The 22,613-nt window shown below is 41.2% G+C and overlaps 1 protein-coding gene across 14 annotated transcripts in view; it reads left to right on the top strand.

The window, feature by feature from the left end:
- GRIP1 (glutamate receptor interacting protein 1) overlaps nucleotides 1–22,613 on the top strand; it is a 621,870-nt gene that overhangs the window by 368,928 nt on the left and 230,329 nt on the right. Inside the window, exon 1 of one of the 14 annotated variants that reach the window (XM_074325446.1) lies at nucleotides 13,539–13,691. The exons of the other annotated variants lie outside the window; for them this stretch is intronic. Coding sequence (XP_074181547.1) covers nucleotides 13,637–13,691 — 55 coding nt within the window. The 5' untranslated portion in view covers nucleotides 13,539–13,636. Of the gene's footprint in view, nucleotides 1–13,538; nucleotides 13,692–22,613 lie in introns of those variants that run through there. 14 annotated transcript variants of the gene reach the window in all.

Below are 22,613 nucleotides of genomic sequence, written 5' to 3' on the forward strand. Positions count from 1 at the left end.
GGGGGCTTAGGGGATCCATGATCCCCTGGAATTATCATGTGCTGTGAGCATATGAATTTGTGTGCATTTTACTGGGGAGAATTTCCTTATTCTCAGAAGGGATCAGGGTCATAAAAAAAAAAAACCCACAAAAACCACATTCTGTCTGAGGGCATATCACCCAAAGAGGCCTAGAGTATATTTTGTGTGTGTGTGGGGGGGGGGGGGGTTGCCTACAAGGGTCCGGCAGATAACGTGGTGAATGAAGGAAACCCATGGGGACGGGGTGAGCTGCATAATGTACGCCCCACATGTCTAAAGTGGGAGTAGCCATGCAGGAGTGCAGGCCCAGTACGGGATGACCTCTGGGTTTTTTCAACAGAGGCCACAAATCCATAATTTTACGTGAACTATAGAAATTACTGAAAGGTACAACTAATTCGAACATTTCTAAACAGCTCAGGCAAAATAAACATAGCTACAGATCATGCGTAACCCTTCAGCTGTCAGTGTGGCAACCTGAGTTAAGATATCAGCCTGGGATGGATAAGCTCAAGACCCAGCTCTCTGGGGGTGGGGAGACATACACCACGTTAGGGGAGACTAGTGCTCCCACCAATTGTTGTTACGGTTATTTTAACAACATTCACGATAATCATGGCAGCACTTCAGCACCTGCTATGCACTAAGCACTGTTCTAGATATTTTATTCAGAATAACTCCGTCAACCACCTCAACAACCCTACGAGGGAGGTTACTACTGCTTTTGCAAACACTGACATAGTATTTACTGTGTGTCAGGCACTGTTCTGGAGGCTTTAGACACATGTCTTAACGCGTTTAATCCTGGTAACAGTCCTGTGAGTAGCCAGGGACACTGAGGCACAGAGCTATTTAGTAACTTGACCCAGCCCACCATAGATTCAGACCCTGGCAGTCTGGTCCTAGAGCCTGAACTCTTAACCGCTGTGGGTTCTGATTGCCTTTGCGGTGCTCTGGGTACTGGCGCTCTTCAGATACCTCTCAGCTGCAGCGCTAGTGGCCCCGGACAAACCCTGTCCACACAGGCATGGTGATGTGGCACTTCTCCCTGAGAGCTGTCAGCCCCAGGTCTTCCATAAAATCCATCTCCTTTTCAGGCATCACCAGAGATGCTTTATTCAATCTTTGTTGTTTTTGTTTTTTGTCTTCTCTGAAATGAGCAGATCATAAATCCTTTGCTGGACGTGATTTCCAAATAATGGTGATAAATGGCCTTGTCTTTTGTCTCTCAACAAGTTTGGCCCCGACTGTCATCACAGCAGTTGAAAGAGGTACATTCGAATAAGACAGCAGTGCCGAAAAACAAAGCGACAGCTTAGTGTTCCAGTCAAATTTCTTGTTTCATTTGAACGTTCTCAAATGAGTGAGACTTCCTAAAGATTTGCACAAAATAAGCTCCTGACACAAGTGAGAAATTACAGTTGTAATGACAGAGAATTGACTTAATTTGCAGCAGTGACATAGAATCTGTGTCTGGCAGACAGGAATGGGATTACGAAATGGGACTCTGCAGTGATTTCCAGGATGCACTTGCTTACAGTTCTGCCTAGTGGTGCCAATGCTGAAATCCAAACCCTGCTGAGAGATTGATAATGGAAAACAGGAGGGAGGGAGGGAAAGGACAGGGTGTGAATTTACTCCAAAGCTGTCATATGCCGTGAATTATATCAAATGGGTCTCTAATTTCCTACTTAGAAAATGCTCCGTATTGGGGGAGGAAAAAAGATTTCATTGTTACTTTACAGCTGTGCAGTTCCATCAGCTCTCCAGTTTATGACGCTTCCTGTAAGCAGTGAGTCTCAGAGGTTGGGGCATGGCCATTAGCATACACTTCTCAAAATAGTTCATCCTCCTGTGACTCCCTTTGGATTGATCAAGCCCTGGCCTGTCCCTCCCCAAACATATTCAGAGAGAGGATCTGTAGAAGACCTCTCTTCCTGGGGACTGATTTTAATGTCAGTTCTGAAAATAAAGCATTAGATGGGAAGGTAGCTTTGGAATTAAAAAGTGCCAGTAAATAGAAATCTTTTATTGACCACTGGGACTCACAACCCAAAATATGGAAGAATGAGTGAGCAAGGGCATTCTGAAGGCATTGTAGAATTCTGGATGGGTAATATAGCCAACCATTCAGAAAGCTATACAACAAGAGAGATCAAAGTTGATGGCTCTGTCTTTTGAAAGTGTAAGTATTTCATTAATATCTTATAAAAACTTGAAAGTAAACTTTTCTCCATTTTACTTTTAATTAAATGTTTTGACTTTTTTTTTTTTTCCTCTATGGAAGAAAAATCTTTTTCCATGTGCCTCATATATGAAGCTGATTTCCTGTTGTTCCCAGGATGTTTGAGCTCTCTGTGGTCAAACTGGTCTGGGTATATTTGGAATTTGCTGGCCCTTAAAGTTCTTCTGTGGCATTTTTCTGAAGCCAAGGGGTTTCTAAAACTTTCTAAGAAAACTCCCAAAAGACTGGAATCTGTACATTTGGGGAGAGGCGGAAAGCCAGATGAGGCGTCTGCAAGCACATGGAGAACTCAGAAATGGAGCTGCTTACAAGAGCCCTCATAGCCAGTGTCCCTCAAATGGTTCTGAAGCATCCTGACCCTTCAGGTGACCTCACACCTGAAATTTCGCCCAGCCTATTCCAGAATGGTGTATGCCACACACATGCAGTGCCCACCCCCCACGCCCCACAGCCAGCTCTTAGTTAATATAATGCTTCCTAAAATGCCTGTTTATTCAACTTCTCTAGTACAACAACAAGCCAAAGGAAAATAGGTCCAGAGGTAGTGAAGACCTCCTGCAAGTGAAAACAGCTGCCAGGACTCACTCCCTGGGGCCGAGGGTCTTCCATTAGTGTGGCTCTCTGGGCACACACGTCTGAGAGCTGCAGCTGTTTTGTGATTAGTCCTCAGCCCTTTATGTCCCAATGTTTATTAACTACCGGGAGTGCCAAAAGAAATGTATATACATGACTAGTATTCATCTTTGCTTATCGGTATATATTGAATATTACAATTTTAATACAGTTTTTTCCTTTCTTAAAATGTGCATACGTTTTTGGGAACATCCTCTGTATATACTTTGAAATAGCACATTCCTATTCCCCCCCTCCTTTCCTCCTATGCCTCATTCATTCATTCATTCATTCTTTCTTTCTTTCATGCAAGAAAAAAATGTGTCAAGAACCTACTGTTCTCCAAGTCCTAAGACCCCAAAATGAAGACTGCCTGTGTCCTTCAGAAGCTTTCAGGCCCCTGGGGACTTGACTATCATTGCTCCAAAGTACAATGGGCGATGAAGGATAGGAATGCCCTCAACCACAAAATAGGGTAATAATAGTCCCTCCTTCAATGAGGCTTAAACTATGCCTAGCACATAAGGAGTGCCATGTAAGTGCTAGCCATGTTGATGGTAATGGCAATGATGACAATGACAATGGAAAATTTGACAACAGTCATCTTGACCAATTGGCCTAATGAGTCCCCTGAATCCTGCCAGAACCCAGGTTCTCCTAAGCTCCTCCCACCATGCCTTCACTGTGGCTCCCCCTTCATGTTCTCCGATGCCCCTGGTTTCTTGTTGACCTGCCACTAGATACTCAGCTAAGTCCTTGCATTGCTGTCAGCAGAGTCTTTTTCATAAGCAATGTAAGAACTTTGAGGGGCCTCCTGTAAGTTAACCTTCCCTGTCCTGTGATGGGAGCCTGGACTGAGGTCTTCTCTAGCCCACTGGCCTTGGGTTGGTCACCTGGTCACCTCCAGACCCGCTGCCTGAGCCCTGCACTTTCATTTCTAATCTTTTCCACCCTCTCGCTAGTTGCTCCATTGAGCAGCCAGAACGCAAAAGCAATCCCATTCTTGCTGGATCTCAGGGAGCTCACGGGACTGCATCCTCAGAAGATGCCTGATGAGAGAGACAGACAGACCCAATTTAGAATGTCCCTTTACACTGACTTCTTTTTCCCCACCTCGATTTTTTTGTCAGAGTCAGTGATCAGTGATTGAAAGTGTTTGCTAAACATCCCCAAGGAGCCCTTTAATGTTATTTTCATGGGGAAAAAAGGTGAAAAATAATGGACACTATTTTTTTTCTTAAGTGAGCGAGAAGGACCCCTCTGGGGTGTGGTAATGAGCTTAGGAAGACAGGATATGGTTAGAAACCTGGGAGATTTGATAAAATGTGAATTTCCTACAAGAAAAGCACAGAAGGAGCAAGACCTTTCTCCCCCTTGTTTTCTGAGTGTCTTCTTGTATAACTGTATTATAAATGGGGTAGACTCTGGAGCCTCCTATTTTTTTTTTAGGATGCACATACCTGCACACACACTTTCACATATCCATACATATATATGTACATCTATATTTACACATATATGCACATACATATGTATTGGAATATTATCATTTTCGTAAGCCCCTATACTCTTTGTAAGGCACGTTAAAATTGACAAAGTGCTTTCCTCTTTTTTGTCTCATTTGTTCACCACAGCAACCCTGTGAGATTGGTGAATTCAGTATTGTAATAGAATGGCTGACCTATAAGGGATTTTAGAGAGACAACCTCCTTATTTTACAGATCAAGAATCTGAAACTTAGAAAGACTATTCGTCAAGACTCCTCTGATCCCAAGTGACAGAAACCCAACTCAAACGGAATCAGCAAAAGGGGGACAGTACAGACAAATATAACCAAAAAGTCCAGGGCTTTGTGGCTTCAGGAATGATCGATCTAGATGTTTCAACATCTCCGGGAATCTGCCATGCTCCATCTTTTGACTCTCTTTATGTCCATCTCGGCATGGTTCAAAGGCAGCTTCTCCCAAAATGGTGATAGGATGGCAGCTCCAGGCTTATAACCTACCACTCATGGTGGAACAAGAAGATCTTTCTACTTTGTAGTAGTTCTACCCCCCATCCTGGGACTGCCTCTCATCAGGCCATCTTTATGACTGCCAATTTCTAGACCAATCCTTGTGGCTAAAGGGATGCTACGCCCCGGTTGGTCAGACCTCATGTCCCTCCCTAGAGAGCAGCTGCAAGGAGCACCCGCCTTGCTCACACCACATGGACTGAGACAGGTACTCAAAAGAAAATCAAGGTGTTCGTATTCTTCAAAGGGGGAGGGGAGCCTTGAGGCTGCATAGGCAGAGCAACTTACAAGGCTACCTGGCGTTTTCTGTAAAGTGATTACACAGCTTGTTGGTTAGAATTGTGGATTATATGTATAATGTTCTAAGTTGCAACTTCCCCTACTAATGTGCTTTTCCAGGAAAGGCACTGGATCTTTTCACCTTTGCACCCACAGGGCCTGTTGTAGAGGCTGAGATAAAGGACGTTCTCAGAAACTTTTACCCAGGATCAAATGACCCGTCTGTAACTGCATCCGAACATTAATCTGGGGCTTCTGTCTCCTTAGGACATCTTTCAGTTCTGCCATCCTATTTCCCATGTGTAATTTTCCTTTTTCATATTTTCCACCATCATTTCAGTGTTACTTGATTAAAATACTCTAGTGGGTGGTGGCATTTGCCACCCAATTAATGTGTTCTTCATATTAAACACTTGAAAAAGTTTGTCCATTTCATTATATCAGCTATGATAATTATCTCACGACTTACCTTTCCCTCATTTTATTTAATTTCTTTAGATGTCCCTGTATCTATTGGGTACCTTAAAATATTGTCGATTCAGTTTTATTTGAGTGAGTAAAGCGTGTTAGAATCGAGGCTGTGTTGTGGTAGTTTGCTTGTTTTTAATGTATGCATTCTTACTATGGAAAGCTTAACTGCTATATTCGCAAAATGAAAAGCTGTCAAAATAACAGCTAAAAGAGTAACGAGGTCAATTTGGAGGCTAATTGTTATAGAACAAAGCCCCGTTGAAGATAAAATTACAAAGGTTTTTAGCCATATGTTACAGGATATAGAAACTTTTAAAAACAGACACATCCTGCTGGTACTTTGGAGATACATTGTATCCTTAACAGGCTATCCTTTTGCATTTTGGATCAGAATGCAACTATTTGCTACTTTGTCATTCACAGAGCCAATTGAAAGAAAGAATTCCTTTCAATTTTAGCATCTTTTCCTTTGCCTTTTCCGTTGTTGCTCTTGCTGCCTTTGACTGCAGTGAAAAACTGGCTAAGCCATGTGTCTCTTCAGATTTGGAGAACAGGGTCCTTATGAATCATCTTGTCAGAAGCACCAGGAATCAATCCAAAGTGTGCTCTGGAAAGGAGGGCACATGCACATTGCTTTTGTTTTCTTCCCCCTCCACAAACAGGCTGTTCTTGGAAAGGATTTGCTCTTAAAATGGCAGAGCTTTTTTCTTTTTTTTTTTTCAATAGTAATTTGCTAACTTCATTTTTTGTAGAAGAGCTTTAGAAATAGTATTGCTTCTCAAGCAAGTCCACTGGAAGGGGACCCTCCAAAACTTATATTTCAACAAAAAATATTGAACATGTGCTAGGTGCAGATCTAGGCAATGAACAAAAAAATAGACCCCAAAATCTTGCCCTCGTTAAAAAAAAACAAGCTTCAGGGGTGGGAAGGAGGCAGACAATAAACAACTAAAATAAATAGCATATTAGATGGTGTTGAGTGATCTAGGAGAAAATAAAGCAATAAAGGGAAATAGAATGGGTGTGGAGGGGGGCCGGAAATAACTACTTCATCCAACCCCCCTTTTCGAAATCTCATTTCTTCCCTTGATCTTACTCCATAAGGAGTACACCACCACCCCTTATGGTTGGGCTTTTGAATTGTTGTATTTCTTGCCTTCTCAGTAGCATATAACCCATAGATACATCTTGGGGGTGTGGGAAATGAACATTCCTTTAAGTCAGCTTATGCTCCTAGAGTTAGTCTTTTTTGAAATTTAATTTTAGTAACTGTAGCACGTCTCCTATGAGATGTCTCACTTTTCTTTATTCTTCATGTAACGTACTTTTCAGCAGATGATCTGCAAGTCGGTCACAGGTATTTGACATAACTTGGGCTGTGTCTTGTGCTAATGCATGAGATTATGTATATAAAAGTACTCTTTACTTTAGCTCTGAAAAGAACACAATTTGACTCGCTCTAAAACTTGAAAAGTAATGCTGCCCCCATAGAACTATTCAGATATTGATTTAAAAAAAAAGAAGAAGGAGGAGGAGGAGGAAGAAGAAGAGAAGAAATATTGGTCACTGATTCTGGGAGGAGTTCGCTGTACACCCAGTGTCCCAGTGCCTAGAACAAAACAACCCATAAATGTTTGTAAGAGAAAACTCCTGTGTCAGTGAGTTCATGGAGGGGGAACAGGCAAGATTTGGGGGATAAAATGAGGAGCTAGAATAGATTAGGTTCAAGGGTCGTTTGAGACGGTCATGAAGGGCATCCACAGACATGAGAATCAAAGGTGACTTGGAATAGAAACAAAGTTGAAGATTGAGATTTGGGAGTCAAAGCAGGGCGCTGATTGCTAGAGCCCTGGGAGTAGATAAAATACTGGAGAAGGAGGCCCAGGTGCTGTAACAGAACTTGGAATTCTATCATTTAGGAGTAAGAGAAAGAAGAGGCATAAGAGCAGAAACACGTTTCAGGAGTTGAAAAGGAGATCACTTCAAGCTGTTGCAATCATGGAAGACTTCACGGAGAAAGGATCATTTTGGTTGTTAATCCCAACCCCCTCCTTGAGAGTCTGGGCTCTGTAATCAAATGCCAAATTATATGATTCTGTTCCCTGCCAAATACATACCATGTTTCCCGAAAATAAGACCTAGCCGGACCATCAGCTCTAATGCGTCTTTTGGAACAAAAATTAATATAATATAATTAATTATTTTACCATAAGACCAGGTCTATAATATAATATAATATAATACGAGGTCTTCTATTAATTTTTGCTCCAAAAGACACATTAGAGCTGATGGTCCGGCTAGGTCTTATTTTCCAGGAAACATGGTAGTGACTATTAAAACCTTTGGTATTCTTTGTTTTAGGCACTTTACACAAATAACTCAGTTAATCATTGAAATAAGCCTAGAGATGATTTTTTACCATTTTACAAATGAAGAACAGAGACGTTAACAAACTCAGTCTAGGTCACACAGCCATTTCGTAGTAAAGGCAGGATTCAAAGTCAATCAGTTTGATTGAGAAGCCTGGGCTTTGGACCACAGCACCATCTTCTCTCTACGTAAAGCCTCAGTGAATCGTTAACTTGAACCTGGCATTTAGGGGGATGATTTCTGGTAGGGTTGCTCTTGTACTTCATTTCTCAGTTTCTAAATATCCCATTTCTTTACATTCCCCATCAGGTGCTTTTTGCTGAAGAAATGTCTCAGGTTCTTACCTTGGTGGGAGCATTCCTGGCTTTCTCATGTTAACTGGAGGCAACTTTTTCCCTTGGCACCGTGAAGGCCATTAGAGTCCTACTGGATAAGCAAATAACACATGGCGTGTGCATTTTGCCCACCCTTTTCTAGCCCAACACACCAGAGGCTCAGAGCCACTAAGTGCTTTTTAATCAGCCCCAATTTGTAAGAGGATGCCCTAATGACATTTCCTAAAGGGCATCATTACTTCTACAAAAATGTTTTCTCATAAAATATTTGTAAAAAAAAAAAAAATGCCTAATGAATCCTGTCTTGGGCAATTACACGAAATCTCCACACCTCTGTTAGTACGTTAGGTCTTGCTTTCCCTGCTTCTCATAGTGATGAGTTCTGTTGGCAGCTTGAGCCTCATGTGTGTGCTCACCTTGACACACCATTTGAAGTGGCAGTCAGTGGCCACAAGGATTATAACATGTTTGAGGCTTACAGTGGCTTTCAGCATCTTTGAAAAAGAAACTGAAAAACAGTTGATTATTATAAGCTAAGGATGAGTCAATGCAATTGTCCCTAAGGAGCTGAAAAGTGGTCCTGGGAATATAAGATCTTCATGAACATTGTGTTCTAAAATACCCTTAAGACTTGGGGCATACGTAACAGGTTTTAACTGTGAGGCGGGGAATCAGTATATTCAGTACTCGCCAATTCAGGATGTCCTGTGCTGTTTAAATAATGACCTAAACATGTTAAGTGTTTTGAGTCAACTGCATTCAATGAAAAAGATAGGTAAATAATCAAACAAATGGGATCTGGCAAGTGTATTTTGAAACTGATTTACAAAATCCGTTGAAATGAGGAAGAAGGTACAAATTATTTTAGTACTGTAATCAAATTGATTCTAATGATATAAAAATAGTGGAGGTGTTTGACTTGAAAGTAACCCCGATATTTTTATTTTTATTTTTTTAATTTTTAAATTTTTTTTATTGGGGAAGGGGAACAGGACTTTATTGGGGAACAGTGTGTACTTCCAGGACTTTTTTCCAAGTCAAGTTGTTGTCCTTTCAATCTTAGCTGTGGAGGGTGCTGTTCAGCTTCAAGTTGTTATCCTTTCAGTTTTGGTTGTGGAGAACGCAGCTCAGCACCAGGTCCAGTTGCCGTTTTCTAGTTGCAGGGGGCGCTGCCCACCATCCCTTGTGGGACTCGAGGCATTGAACTGGCAACCTTGTGGTTGAGAGCCCCCTGGCCCATGTGGGAATCGCACCGGCAGCCTTCAGAGATAGGAGCATGGAGCTCCAACCACCTGAGCCACCGGGCCGGCCTATTTTTATTTTTTAATGAATTCCCAGATGCAGGAAACTTGTGGTTTATGACGATGCTTTCTTCTTAAGAATCAGAAGAATCTACAAACAGCAGTGTTTATTTTGGGTAGGAGCTGTTATCCAGAAGAATGGATACAATGGAGGAAAATCAAGAAGATGAGAAAAATTAATAGACTACAGTAACTGGTGTGTGTTTGGCAGCGGGGGTTATTTCCTCCTGCTGATGGTGCTGTGGAATCGTTTTGAAAACGTAGTGGAATCCTTGAGCCAGTCTGAAGGGTTTTTGTTTCGTTTTGTTTTTTTGGTCTACATTCCCAGAACCCATCCTGTGATAAAATTAGTACCATACTGTTACTGGCAGTTATATGCCAAGTGTTTAAAACAAGCATGACAAAGACACCAACCCATCAGAATGGACAAGCTGTCCAGTCAGAAGGGACTCCTGCGGCAAAAACTTGATTCGTAACAGTCTGGTACCTCGAGGTACCTGTCTTAACTGCTTCCTGTTTCTGGTTCCTTCTGGTCACAGTGGTTCTGGACACATTCGCTGTGCTTCAGAGGGCCATGGACACAGACGGAGAGAAGAGGAAGTTGACGTGATCTACTCGACTCTAGATTTACTTCCTATCATAAAGAGTAACTGCACTTAGAGATTCTTGGCTAACATGTTGGAGGCTCAGAGTTGCTTTTGAATTTTTTTCGTGTAATTGGGACAATGTTTTCTCTCGGGGGGAAAAGAGACACAGTAAAAAAGCAAAGAGAAGAAAGAATACTCAGCCAGGGTAAGAAGCCCTGAATTCTTTCCTGTTGTTTACCACTTAGTACTACCTGAGTGACATTGATAGAAAATGCTCTCTAGAACCAGGGTCCTTATCTGAAACAAAAACCCGTAACAAAATGTCTCCAATGATGCATTATGTGTGAAAGTGCTTTGTAATTCCTTAAATTCGGTGTAAACATAGTATACTGGTACTATATCTTGGGGAAACAAATATTTTAAAGAAACCCTGAAATAGGAATTATCATTTTAAGGGAATAATCAGCCCTGAATCCAGCAAGCCCATGTTTTTATATGTTGAGCTTTTTGGAGTTTTTTGTTTTGTTTTGTTTTTGTTTTGTGGTTTTTGTTTGTTTGTTTGTTTGTTTGTTTTTGGAGAGAAACAAACCTCATGAACTAACTTTTCTCCAGATCACTTTGGCGCTTACTCAGATCTATAATCGTACCTTTAGACTCCATAGCCCACACTTGGTGATTCTCAAAAAACATGTTACAAAGTTTGAATTATCTCCAAAGCTGAGCTAACATAATTAACCTTGTAGATTACAGGGTCCCAAAGACACATGCTTGTAGTACATCTGGAGGCTGAGAAATGTAGGTTGCTGCCCAGTGGTGGCTTTGGTAGGGGACTGTGATCTGTTTCCACCAGTTGCCTTAGCCACTTGGGACCTTTGTCCTACAGGTCAGTAAATTTTGAGACAGAAAATCTTGCACTTCTGGAAGGCATTTGCCAGCACTAGAGTTCATGATCTGAAGCTCGGCTTGAATCAGGGGAAAGAAGGAAGAACTTAGGGCAAGAACTGAGCCGGGAATGGCTCCCACGGAAATCTCTGAGGACTGGAGAGGCCAACATGGAAGATGATAGGAACACACGGCAGATTCCTTCATTTCCTGGAAAAAGGCTACTCCAGGATGACTTTATTCCTGTAAGATTCCCCTAAGCCTGAGCTGGCTGACAGGATCTATCTGGGTTGGAAGCCACAATATCCAAAGAGAAAAAAAAAAAAATCCCTTAATTTGAGCCTCCTAGAACCTTTCAAAGGGCTCCAGGATGAGTTTTTTTCTTTTGCCAGAAAAATAGGACATTTTAGTAGTTCTAAAGATCTTTCTTAGAACCAGAAGACAAGCTTTTTAGAAAATTGAATGTTCTGGCAAAAGGGGAAATATTTGATCATTTTAGCCTTAAGGAAGAAGCAAATTAGATCTGAGTAGGCATAATACCAGGGGGTCAAGAGACTCCTGTATGATTTTGAGTTTTATTTGAATAGACATTAATATAATGGGCTGAAGTGGTGATATTCCATGGGCAAGATTTTACTAATGCTATATGACAGCTACATATTCCGAGTGCCTGCATTTGAAGATGTTAAATTCGGAGAAGGATCTTTAAAAGAGCCAACTATAAATACTCATCTCACTTTAGCTAATAACCCAATCTCTAGCACTAAGGTATATTTCTTTTAGAGCAAAAAGTATCAAGGAGGCTAAAATACTACAAAGGATGACCTAATAGAGATGCAAATGAGATGGGTTGAAATTCAAAACAGAGTTAGACTAATTGGAACAATTATAAAAATTTGATTCTGCAATATAATCCGTTTAATGTACTCTCCTATTGATCAGAGGTGGCTGACTGCTTTTGCTAAACCATCCTTTGTAAGGGAATTCTGTTCTTTTCAAAAATCTTGGAAGTAGATACTTATGATAGTCAGTTATTTGTCACCCAGAAAGTAATTTTCTATTGCACCCAAAATAGAAGACATATATGCATTTCACTATCAGTGGGTTGAAACTGTTTGACTTCATATGGAATTTATGAATGAAGAGGAGAAAGATTTACCGCTAAATGTGGAATATTGGACATTACATTAGAAACTAGCTTGAAAGGTTTTTGTACAACCTCAGAGTAAAGAATAAGACTCTGAATAATTCATAGAGCCCTAGAAATATTAATCCAATAATTTGAACAGTGATATAGCTTTTCATTTTGATTAATCGTGTTTTTTTTAAGTTCCTGACCAACTGTATTTTTTTTTTTGAATGTTTGTGTTAACTCTGTGGGAGATTCTTGGATTGTGATTAAAATTCTAACCCAAATGTTAGCTTGTATTCACTATATAGTGTAGACTGGTGCTGGCAGATGAAGAAATGTGTTCCGCTTTCTTGTCGTTTTGTGAATGGATTGTGAAGCGTTTGTTAATTTGTTCTTCCCTCCACTGGAGCAGATAACTCACAAATATCTGCTATGTCGCAAGACTGTTTTATTTGCGTGAGAAGAATGGTCTGGGGGAGGGTTGTTTGGGACATAGAATTAATAAGGTATGTTAAAAATGGAAATGCACGGCCTCGTTTGCTTTTATTCCTGGAATCTTTAGAAGCAGTTCTTGACTGTGTTGCTTTCCAACCAAGTCCTTTTTAGGAAAAGGTGATTAAAGGGGCTGGAACTCCATCTGCCTGGTCTTCCCAGAGCCCTTTCCCTTGGTCCCTCTTGCACTTCATCTCTAAGGCTAGACTTCCTCGAGCCCAGTAGCTTTATAAAGTACCACACAGGTCTGTCTTTCCAATGCTATCATAGGACTGCTTCCCTTCTATAGGCAAAAATAGTATTCTCTACTGAATCCCAAAGATAAACTGCCTCCCTCCTTTGCCTTTTTGCTGTTGTTGTTGTTAAAAGAACCTAGTAGTATATGATACACCCATTTCTTCCTAAAGTAAAGCATTCCACTTGCATTTCCAGTTAAATGAGACACATCAAGCACACGGACTCATGGGGACTTAATGCAGAGATGGAAAGGGGAGGGGGCGGCTGAACTGGCTGCAATACATAGCCCTTTGCCTAAAACGGAATGCATTGCTCAGTGCTTGGTGTTAGATTTATGGAATGACTCCTCTCCCAGCGCTGTCCCTGCTTTTCTCCAATGTGGTGCTTTGTTGCTATCGAAACAGCCTTACTTTCTAAGCCATTGTGATCGTGCAGGGGGAGGAGGCTGTGGTGGGCAGGGGTGACAGGAGTAGTGAATGACAGCTCTGCCCGGTGACATGTGGCGGACTTCTGCATCAGCCGAGAGGAATTAAGCTTTGTCACTCCCCACCGGGACTACCTTTCTTCTGGTATGTGCGTGAGGAATTCATATGCTGCTGCTGCAGCCACCCGAGCAGAGCCCTGAGTACACTTTGCCACAGGAAAGCAGTGAGCAAGAATGATAGCTGTCTCTTTTAAATGCCGCTGTCAAATTCTGAGGCGACTTACTAAAGGTACTGTGATTTCCTTGTTATTCACTCACCGAGTCGGGTGCAGTAGCCTGTAAACACAGTTAGATGGTTTTTACTCTCAAATATGACTGCTTTTTTCTCAATTAACTATCAGGCAACAAAGAACTCAGTGAAATATGTATGGGTGTATATGGACAGGTAGACTCGGTATTGCTTTCCTTCCTTACATCCTGGTTCTGTTCTCACTGAAATCATGAACCCGGCGTGTATGTTTTGTGTGTGTGTGTGTGTGTGTGTGTGTGTGTGTGTGTGTGTGTTGTTTTTTTCTTTTCTTTTCTTTTCTTACTGACTTCATTCATTGCTGAGGAGAAAATGTGTTTGGGTCCGGTGCTGAAGTTATTACGGGAAACCATGGTTTTGCTCACTGATGAACTGGGCAGGAGACATCCAATGTGTGTGACTGTCTTACCCGTGATACATGCACTAAAGGCAGCTGGCAGCTTCAGGACTCGCACAGCTGGTGAATCCACAGAATTATTGTTCCTTCTATTAATTTCCAACATCGCATGAGCTTTTCCCCAGGACGGCTTTAATTATTTATGTATGTATGTATGTATGTATGTATGTATGTATGTATTTTACATGTTAGAATTGCATGTTCAGAAATGTAGGTAATTGGAAGTGCTTTCCTCCTAGGTGTTATTGAGGAAGTTTATTTGAAAGTAAGAATGATTGCTCTGGACTTATCAAGGATTCCTGGCTTGAGATTGGCTCTCTTAGAACTCTAAAATATTAACTAAATCTCTCTGTAAAATATGCTTCCTTTTGAAATCACTCTACCTATGCCATCCCATTTACTTCCCGAGCCTCTATTCCAAAGTTAGTGAATGGTTGCTCACCTTAGGTGTGTATAGCTATGGGAGCCTTCTTGCCTCATTTCCTTTAGATTGAATCTTCTTTAGAGAGAAGTTATTATTTAAAAAAATTAGCAAAACTTGACTCTGCGTAAAAGTGTGTAGCTGCAGGCACCTTTCTTTTTTAGCCCGTAATATAGAGCACTGTCTAGTAATTAATGGATGTAATTATGCTCCAGAAGCTCTGAAACTATAAATATGTTAATGGATACTATCTCTATCAGTTTAACTTGACATATCAGAGTTCTTTGATCACTAGCAGTGCAGCTAAAAATGCAATTAATATTTTATTTGGCAGAGGAATGAGCACAAAGCAAATAGTGAGAAATAGATTTTGAGTCAATAACAGGAAAGAGAATACTATAGCCTAACTTACCGAATGCATTTGCAAGTTGTTTGGATAGCAGAGCAAGTCCTTTAAAGGGTATTTGCGGGGCGGGGGGTGGGGGGGTGGGGGGGGATATAGGAAAAACTATCCATTTTAAATTAGGCTGTTAACATGGAGCAGTAAATTCTGTTTTGACTTTATCTTCTGCAGTTGGTACAAATGTACAATTTCTGTTTATGAATCTCTATTAAAAGACTATTCTTTATGTGATGGCTTTGACCAAGACTTCTAAAGGTCTCTTATTCTATAAAGTTCTTAGCTGATTTTAGCATTTACTTATCTTGATGTTGAGACGTTCATACTTCTCTTACATTATAATCATGACACAATCAGTATTTTCTCTTCGTGTATATCAGAAATTCTTTTATAAATCTTACATACTAGGGTGAGAGGAAACCCAAGCAATTTTTAGTGCTTACAAATATTTTTAAACTTTTTCCAGTTTTCTGAGTCTTATGGAAACATCAGCCTCATGCAGTCAAAGGAAATTTATGTGTTTCCTAAGACAGTTGTTAAAAATCTAGATAAATGAGGACAGTATTGATACCTTCTTTGTAGTTGGTATTTCATATTTTCCCCCCCAAATCTTCATATCGGCTCTTTTCTGTTTGGTATTTAGCTAAAGACTGCCAGTTGATGACTAAAATAAAATCTCTACGTGAAATCCACTGGCTGTCTGTCACTTGGCTCCTCTCAGTGCTTGAGTGGATGTTCAAATGTTGGCCCGGATGTACCTGAGCAGGAGAACACCTTGCCTTGCCAGCCCCCTACAGGCCAGTCAGAGTCCAAGGCCCACCTGTTCCCAAGGGAAATCATTGAGTTCCAGCACCCCGCCCCCTACCAGTGGTGCTATTTTTCTTACGCTGTAATACTGAAACTAAGAAATATATGTACTTACAATCTTAAATGCCCCTTCTTTGTTTATTTGTTTGTTTGTTTTGGGGGGCCGGTAGTGTGGATGTGCATGTGGATGAAATTTGTTTCCTTTCCCACCCACCCTACCCACACAATTCACACCCCCTCACCCTCACCCCCAACAGGCATATTTCTGTATTTCTCATGCGCATGAGGGCTGCACCTACTACGTCTCCTCCAGATACTTAATCCGTTGCCCTGAACAGAGTAGTAGGTCCTCAGCAGCAGTCTACTGAAATGAATTGGATTGGCCTCATTGAAAGTGGTGGGTCTGTTGAAGTTTCTATGAGCTCTCAGCAAATCCTGCAAGTTCTTTATTAGACCCCTTATGGCTAGAACCTTACCCAGATCTTAGAGGAGTGTGTGTGTGCGGGGGAGGGGAGGGTGTGGCTTCATATTTCTGAGACTACTTGGTTGATGTCATCCGCAAGAAAAAGCAGTACGGCAATTGCTATATCTTTTTAATTCTCTGAAGGAGAAAAGGACGTAATTAAGGGGAAACTATTTTCTACATGCACCCACATTCTTAGCATTTTGCTTGTGTTTTAGGTTTCTTTATTCAGCTATTGCCCATTTAACAAATATCTATTGAGAACCTACTGTGTGTTCCAGGCAATGCCATTTTTGCACTGGAACGCTGGGCTGGAACATTTTATAGGGGTAGCAAGCATTTTAAAATCAATATATTTTTCACTATAAGTAAGTTCTTTATCTGGGAAATGATTTTCAAAGATCTATAAAATTTATATTTTATAGATAAATCCTCTGATCACCCCACATAGAAACACGACCCACAGTAATAGGACAGAACATACTTTAGGTGAACTTAGCACTTCTCACGCTTAGGAATTGCATCTTTTTTCTTATTAAGGCTTCAAGAACTGTTTCTATTTGTTTGCCTTATCAGCCCCCTACAAAGGTGGAACAAAAACAGGAAAGGAGCCTTTACTCAAAAGGCCTGCCCCTGCCATTAAGACAGGGACTTGGGGCCACTAACAGACCCAAACTCTCAAATGTATTCTTTTACTTCTAATATTGAAATCTACAGGAGGGATGTTACTTTCTGCCTCTGTTCTTCTTCCCTTCCTCCAGAATTAGACTGTCTACTGATTGCCTAGCCTTGGAGCCAAATCCAAAAATAACATTTTCTCAGCTTTCCAGCCACATCTGACAAAGGAATTTTCTTGAGTGAGTAAAATGAGACTTCTTGGCACCTCCCTTCATAGCTGCTTACCTTCCTTCATAGCTGCCCCTTCTCTGCCAGGGGCTACAGTAACTCAGCAGGAGTGAGTATGTTTTCCCAGAAGGGAATGTATTTCCATGGCTTTTACAGGTTTTGTTCTTTTTCTCATGTCATGATTGTGTCATTTCTTTTTCCTTGAGATTGGATGGCTTCATATGCAAAGAATCACTTTCTGTAGTGATAACAGGTGTCACTCTACTTCTTTCTCAGGTGACACTGTTTTTATTAATAGTTCAAAGATCTGAACTTTCGTGCTCCACGGGCAATGGCATTTTCCTTTCACAAGCTTTACTCTGTCTGCCAACATCAACATCAGCCAACAAATATTTACTGACATTCCATAGGGAGCATGAATGTGGCTACCTTTCACTCCTTTTGTTTTGTCCCCTGATTCACCTTATTTCCCTGTCTTCTCTCTACCAGCTCAAAAGTCGTGTCCAAAAATCTCTGTCTTCATTTTAGTATAGTTTTCAAAATTATTCATTAGAGCTGGTCTCCATGTCATTTTATTTTCTACTTGCCTTCTCTTCCTGTTTTTGTCCAAACACACATGTGGCATAGAATAGAATTAACTATCCCTGCCCCTTTCCCATCAGCTTACTACTGGCAGCTCTGTTGACCTGAGTTCCAATGGGGTATCTGAGTGAGATACCTGTGGCTGGCTTCTAGCAGCTCCCTGCGTGCATTCCTTCTTTCTCTCTGCCTCTCGTTCTCCTTCCTGGTTTTTTTCCTCCCAACCTCTATATCCTTCCTCTTTCCTGCTGCCTGGGCATTCAGGGGCTTTGCTTATCCACGGGCACTGAGCAGGTTTAAAAGGCTTTGTGTTGATCACAACCACATGCCCTCTCTTGCAGTCTTTGCTCCTCAAACTGCCCCCCATCATGGAATCATCATGCTTGAAAGGAAAGGTCAGACATTAATCTCGGACTTGTCTCCTGAGAGAACTGAAACGCAAGCATCTTAGACAGCCAGCAATCTTCATCTTAATTCTCTCCAACAGGAACAATCTCACAATGTGTCAGATAACCTTTCAAAGGGTTATTCAAGTAACCTCTGAGTCCCTTTAAACTCTTGGTCGCTCATCTGCGGTTTAAAACTTTTTCTATTCGGAAATTCATTTTCTATGTATAATCTCAGTCAACTTGAACAATGCATTTACACTTTTTTTTTTTTTTTTGTCTGAATGGAAGAGGAAGTGTATTTTCTGTCTCTTCCCTTGTGCGACATTCTTTTAAACCAAGGAATTCTGTGTCATCACTGAGGTCAATGTCATTGTTCTGAACACGATTGCTCCTCTTCTGATAGGTCTCTCTGCACTTTGCCATCCGTCTCTGTCTAGTCGCGCGGCTCCTCCAGCAGTCTCCTCTAATGGCGCCTCATCCACTCCGTGATATGATTCAGAATTGATTATCATCTGGGTTGAGAATGCTTTCTCTCTGCTGGACCTCATTTCTCCCGTCTCCCCATCCTCATTCCTTCCGCTAACCCTCACTGGTCTCCTCTGTCAGATCCTGCCATCTGGAACAGCTTGACTGTATATCTCCACCTCATTAACTTTCCATCCCTTTTCAAATCTCACCTGAAAACATATCCTTTCTCCTTTGCCTCTACCTCTTCATTTCATCCCATCAAAGCTAGTTTCTTTATCATTCCGGCTTATAAACTTTTAAAAATACCAGGCACTGAAGAGTTGTTTCACAAAATGTGCTTGTCTTATTTTGTTGGAGTTTGACGTATTGCTAGGGAATGGGGACTATGTCTCTCACAAATAGAGAGACCCCACCTGAATAGGGGATCGGTAACGGGATCTCAGGCAGGTTGGTGTTCTCCCACGAGCACAGCTGACGGTGACGGGGATGGAGTTCTCACTGCTCCTAGCCCAGTGCTCTGAGGGAGTTTACATTGAACTGGGGCTTGGAGCACGTTACTGCTAGTATTCTGAAGCTTTTGGAAAACTGCCGAGACTTATCAGAATTGCAGGTTTATTTCTCCCCCATCTTCTGGATGGGAATTCTGATGGACTATTTCGTTATCCCTCGTATAACCTCCTATGAACGAGAAGGCGTCCATACCCTTCTGATGGGACTGTGGCTGATCGGGAAGGAAAAGCTGGTTTGTTATTGGAAAAGGAAAGGCCACTTTAGGATAGATATGTTCATGTATTAACCCTTACACTTTGGGAAAATGAGACCCAGTATTTCATTTTTGCCACCCCTTTTTCTGAAGTAGGAGACGGGGATGGGAAGCATAGACCTGCCCAACCAAGGCGACACATCACTAGCCCCTGAAGAGTCCATCTGGTACAGGGGACATGAGAAGATGTCTGATCCTGTCTCATCCCTTCTGTTTGTCCAATTTTTTAAATCTTAGTAAATTCACTTTATTCTGGCAGAAAACTTATTTTTGGTAATTTCCCACAGTTTCAGAGAAGGTAAAATATGGTATTCTGGTTATTTCTAGGAATATAAGGGAACAGTCAATGTTTAGATCCTTCTTTCTTTTTTTCTTTTTTATGTAGTCTCTTGGCATTATTTTACTTACCTGAGAATTATATGTGAAACTAAAAATTAATAATCTGTGCCTTATTAACTCTACAGAAGAAAATGTTTTGTGCAAAATTTTATTTGTAATTACTTTGTTTAAGTTTTCATACCACGTATATCCAAAAGAAAAATCGTGCCCCAGATTTTTATCATTTTATGTGACTTCACCTTTAAAATGCAAGAGGATCTTTGACCTTGCCTTTACAACAGCAATAAAATAAAATGGTTTCATATTTCTTAGTCAATGGTAACCACCAAAATTCAGAAAAAGCTTCTTGGGTTATTAGAAAATGGGGGGAAATCTTCTTAATAATTCATACTAGATTATTAAATAGCTGAATAAATGAAAAAAGCACAATAGTTAATATTTGTACTAAGAAAATTTTCTCTCTGATTTTCAAAACAAAGGTGAATTAGGGGAAAAAGTAAAACTTCATGTCACTAAAGATATGTGTTATAATGGTGTTATAACGGAAACCATTGTGTTATAATGGAAACCATTGTGTGGGGGATGGGGCAGGAAACAAGTTGACTTACAATTGACTCTAGTCCTTTTTGGTAAGAGTTGAGGTTATACTATATATTCAATACATATTTTTGCCTTACATTTTCTTCTTAAAATTATACCCATTTGTGTACACACTTGCCATAGGAAAATGTTACTGTCTCCGTAGTATTCCACTACCATAGTTAACAATCTCCCTAGTTTTTTTCCAAATTTTCACTCTCCTCTCGTAAAGGATGCTTTTGAGCATCTGAAAGAATTTTTGTGTGTTTTAAATTGTTGCCTTAATGTTTTTTTACTTTAAAATCTCCTGATACTTATTTCCTGAGAATTTTGTTTAGGATACATAGCCTACACATTCTCTCATAGGCATTTCTAAGCTAACAAAAATGGCACAAAGAACAACAGTGAGGGAAGTAGCACTTGGATGCAGTAATATCCAAAAAGCAAAGCAAAGATGGTATTTCAAACGGGAGAAGGCACAGCCTTCAATGAGAAAGAGTGAGAAAGAAACAGCCGTTTGCTTTTGTAAATGGGTCATTGCTGACCATTGAGAAAACGGTTTCAGCAGAGTAGCCACGTCCACAACCAGATGATAAGCATTTTAGGCATACCTAGGTCCCACTCTTCTAAGGTGGACAGTGAAGTGAGGCTACAGCCGGGCAGTAGCCTCTGGGGACAGGCCGCAGGGACTAGGGAAGGGTATTATGGGATAGGAGACAGCTGAGCATGTTTTTTAGGTCTAGAGGAAAGAGCCAGCAGAGAGGTGAAACTGCAAGATGCAAACCAGAGAAGGGATGATTCCTAGAGCAAGGCCATGCAGGGTGCGAGGGGTGAGCACAGAATGCAGATGGCAGCCAGCCTGGACCGGCAAGAGGAACACTTCTGTCATAGAGGTGGGGAAGCATAGGAAGAAAGGGTTTTGAGGTAGACATTAAGGAAATTAACCTAACTTGACTTTCTTAGTAAATTAGAAAAAGATTCCAAAAACTCATATTCTTTTTTTTTAAAGATTTTATTGGGGAAGGGGAACAGGACTTTATTGGGGAACAGTGTGTACTTCCAGGACTTTTTTCCAAGTCAAGTTGTTGTCCTTTCAGTCTTAGTTGTGGAGGGTGCCATTCAGTTCCAGGTCCAGTTGCCGTTGCTAGTTGCAGGGGGCGCAGCCCACCATCCCTTGTGGGACTCGAGGAATTGAACTGGCAACCTTGTGGTTGAGAGCCCACTGGCCCATGTGGGAATCGAAACGGCAGCCTTCAGAGTGAGGAGCACGGAGCTCTAACCGCCTGAGCCACCGGGACGGCCTAAAAACTCATATTCTATGAGCTGCTAATCCAGGCAGGGCTTTCTAAATTTGTCTCCATATTGGAATCACCTGAGGAGCTTAAAACCTAATGGCAGCCCCAATGGTGTCAACCCCAGAAATTGTGATGTAATTGACTAGGGGTGTGGTCTATGCTTTGGAAATAAAAAAATAAAAATGAAAAATAAAAATTTCCGGATGATTCCACTGTGCAGATGATTTTAAGAACCACTGGCCTAACCATTTAGGAAGTTTCGTAGAGCCACCGCACTGGGTCTTTGGAATCAGATTTGTTTCAGCCAGAGACAAGCCCAGGAATTTTATTCAGCTGCTGGGAGGCAGAAATTGAGCAGATTAGCCTTCCTGCAACTTTGAAGGCAGAGCCCATCTCAACATGGAAATAGAGCCCAAAGAAAGAGACACCAGGTCCTAGTGTCGTCACTTGAGTTTCTGGTCAACAACTACCTTACGTGAACTCTGGGCTCTACACTTGGACTTCTTCAGTTATATTAGCCAATAATTTCCCTCAACACCTAAGCTAATGAGAGCCAGGTTTCTGTGAGTTGCAATCCAATGAAGCCAGATATGGGTTATAACACATTTAAGTGTACACATATTGATAAACGTTTTTAAGATATTGTTTAAGAATGGCAACTTACTCAACCACTCCCGAACTCCTGAACCACTCACATTGCAGTGAACACCAGGACAGCCTCAACTAATCCTGGCCCCACAACTCTGTGTTGACTTATGAGCACCACTAGTAATTTAGGATTTCCATTGGCTCATTTTGTTAGTGGACCATGGATCAAGTGCCCCTCCCCCACCTCCATTGGTGGTCTGCATCAGCATAAACTAGAAGGAATGTCTAGATAGGGACGGAAAGGAATGTTTTATTTCCATGTGATTTTCCTGCCCTGACTATTCCAGGAGCTAAGGGCGGACTCCTCCCTTCCCTTCCTGCCTAAGCAGAAGGTGCTTGTTTAAAGAGAGCATAGTGAAAAAGCAAGGTTAGAAAGTTGTGCTGCTTGGACTATATGGCGTGCACTGTTTCTCTGGGCGTCATCAGCTCTTCTCATTACTCCCTCTTTCCTTCTTATATTAGCTTCCTCCTTCCAATTTTAACTGGCATAAATCTACGTGTGGTAAAGGA

The sequence above is a fragment of the Rhinolophus sinicus genome, linkage group LG02, assembly GCF_036562045.2.
Source record: "Rhinolophus sinicus isolate RSC01 linkage group LG02, ASM3656204v1, whole genome shotgun sequence".
Taxonomy (NCBI): domain Eukaryota; kingdom Metazoa; phylum Chordata; class Mammalia; order Chiroptera; family Rhinolophidae; genus Rhinolophus; species Rhinolophus sinicus.